Source organism: Cebus imitator, unplaced genomic scaffold (genome assembly GCF_001604975.1).
Source record: "Cebus imitator isolate Cc_AM_T3 unplaced genomic scaffold, Cebus_imitator-1.0 Scaffold93, whole genome shotgun sequence".
NCBI lineage: Eukaryota > Metazoa > Chordata > Mammalia > Primates > Cebidae > Cebus > Cebus imitator.
This window is the reverse complement of record NW_016107408.1, coordinates 6266090-6268670: the sequence shown is the minus strand read 5'-3', so window position 1 is coordinate 6268670 and position 2581 is coordinate 6266090. Positions and strand designations below refer to the sequence as shown.

Below are 2581 nucleotides of genomic sequence, written 5' to 3'. Positions count from 1 at the left end.
TCTCACTCAGCTCATATCTCCTTGTCTGCCTTCCTGGTGTCTGGACACTGAGGCCACGGAGGGGCTGAACCAAGCTGGTCAGCCATTTACTTCCAGGCCGGGAGCCAGAGGCAGGGTGGGCAGGGACGGGTTAGAGGAAGGAGTAACGCTACGTTTTGCAGGAACTGGGACTGCAACCACAACATCCAGCCCTGCAGGGGCGTTAATTCAGGGGCGCCCCCCCACCCCTACTCCCTGGAGCTGCAACTGGAAGCTGGGTCTGGGCCTGGAGCTCCTGAGCAGCCTCGCCAGCCCACACGATACGTTTTCGTGTAATGTAGGGTAGAAGGGGGAGACGACTACACAAGCCCCTGGTTCATCAAATGGACACACGTTGGCATCTACTATGCCATCTGCTCCGTGCCAGGCTCTTTGGGGAACGTGATCGGCCTTGGTGCCTACCCAGAATGCGACCTGGGGAAAGGAATTCGTCGCTTTCCCCAGCAGTCTTTATTAAAAACGTCGATCTTTCAACGAAAACAGCAAGTGAGCTGTAAGGATCCTGCCAGCAGCGGGACATAAAGCCGATCGAAAACCTTCTCTGCTGAGGCGAGGAACACGAGAGTCGGGGTTCCGCTTAGGATCCGAGTGCGCCTCACTTCCCAGCCACACTCAAGATGGCCGCCGGTCCGATCCTGGGCTCCGCCCAGACGCACTTCCGCCTACCGCTCTAAACTTGGCTCCTCCTGGGGCGGGACCAAGAGCGGAAGTGGGTGTGACGGGGACGGGGGCCTGGTGGGCTAGCTAAAGAAAATTACTGAGGAGTGGGATCTGCGGCGTTCGGAGCGATGATTCCCCCACAGGAGGCATCCGCCAGGCGGCGGGAGATCGAGGACAAGCTGAAGCAGGTAGGCATGGGTCTGGGGAGGCTGGGAAGGAGGTGAGGGAAAGGGGCCAACAGCGGGGCCTGGGTGGCTACTCGGAGAGGAGGCAGCGGTGGGAGGGAGCGCACCCTCGAGGAGATGGGGCTGGGTGCTAGGCCGTGGGGTCGGGACGCAGTGGTCTCCTTTAGCCTCTGGCTTCTGGTGATGTCCTCCCCTTCCCTGCCCCCAGGAGGAGGAGACGCTGTCCTTCATCCGAGACAGCCTGGAGAAGAGCGACCAGCTCACTAAGAACATGGTGAGTCTCCCTGCAGCTGGGGGAGGGCGGCAGTCTTCCGGACCCTGGTGGACAGCCTTGCGACCTGGCGGTTCCGGTTCCTGCGGCCTGGGGTTCTGGCACGGGTAGCGATGGAGGCAGTGTATGGGTTTCCCTAGCAGCACTGCGGCATCTCTCCTCCCTAGCCCCCTCCCCGTGTTCCGCCCCTCCCTGAGGAGGATGCACTTCCCACTGGCCTGGACTTGCTGCTTTCTGTCTAAACTCGCCATGCTTCCTTGTCTCCTTCTGCAAACACTGAGGCTGACCAGGTGGGCTCGGTACTGGGCATGTGTCCTTGTCAATGGACCCTCTGCCCAGGAGGCTGGCACTTTGAGATTCCTGAGGGCAGAGAAGACTCAGCCTTCACTCCAGAGGACTTTAGGGGAAAGAGTTCTGAAGTCAGGCAGATCTGGGATCTAATCCTTGCTGCTTGGATGTGTGGCTCCTGATAGGTAACTCTGGTGTCCTCGAATTTATCTGCTAAACAGAGACTGTGCCAGCCTTTCAGTGTGTCTGTGGTGGTCATTTGGGCTAATGCAAGAGACTGCATCTTGCACAGTGCCTGGTATATAATAGGTACTCAATAAATGAGTATCTTTCTTTATTCCTAGGGGAGACTGGAAAAGCACAAAGTGAATAAATGCAAACTAGTATTTGTATTTAGTCACACAATAATAAAGTCTTAGTCTTTTTAAAAAAATTTTATTAAAAATTTTTCTTTCTTTCTTTTTTTTTTTTTTAGAAAAAGGGTCTCACTCTGTTGTGCAAGCTAGAGTGCAGTGGCATGATTGTAGCTCACTGCAGTCTCTAACTCCTGGGCTCAGGCAGTCCTCCTGCCTCAGCCTCCTAGTAGCTGGGACTGTAGGCACACACCACCATGCCTTGCTAATTGTGTGTGTGTGTGTGTGTGTGTGTGTGTGTGTGTGTAGACAGGGTGTCACTGTGTTGTCCAGGCTGGTTTTGAACTCCTAGACTCAAGCGATCCTCCCACCTCAGCCTCCCAAATTGCTGGGATTACAGGCATGAACCATCATGCCCAGGTTCTAGTCCTTAGTTCATGAGTTTCATCCATAGAGAGGGTTTTGAAGATACCAGCAATGCATTTGAGGCTACTCCGTATGAAATTACCTCCAGTCCAGTTTAGGAATGCATGCATCAGAGAGAGCAGAAGTTGAGATTTGGAGATTTGGCTTCAAAGGATGGGAAGGAAGCCATCTTGGGCTGATTATTTTAGGAAGCATTAATATGATGCTTGGTTTGCCTTCAGATAAAATTTCTTTTTTTTTTTTTTTTTTTTGAGACGGAGTCTCGCTCTTGTTACCCAGGCTGGAGTGCAATGGCGCGATCTCGGCTCACCGCAACCTCCGCCTCCTGGTTTTAGGCAATTCTCCTGCCTCAGCCTCCT

At 54.0% G+C, this 2581-nt stretch overlaps 1 protein-coding gene across 1 annotated transcript in view; it reads left to right on the top strand.

The window, feature by feature from the left end:
- The first annotated feature begins 729 nt into the window (after positions 1 to 729).
- Positions 730 to 2581, top strand: part of LOC108309454 (exocyst complex component 7-like) — a 3268-nt gene continuing 1416 nt past the window's right edge. Inside the window, exons 1-2 of the mRNA XM_017535818.2 lie at positions 730 to 887; positions 1093 to 1158. Coding sequence (XP_017391307.1) covers positions 828 to 887; positions 1093 to 1158 — 126 coding nt within the window. The 5' untranslated portion in view covers positions 730 to 827. The remainder of the gene's footprint in view (positions 888 to 1092; positions 1159 to 2581) is intronic.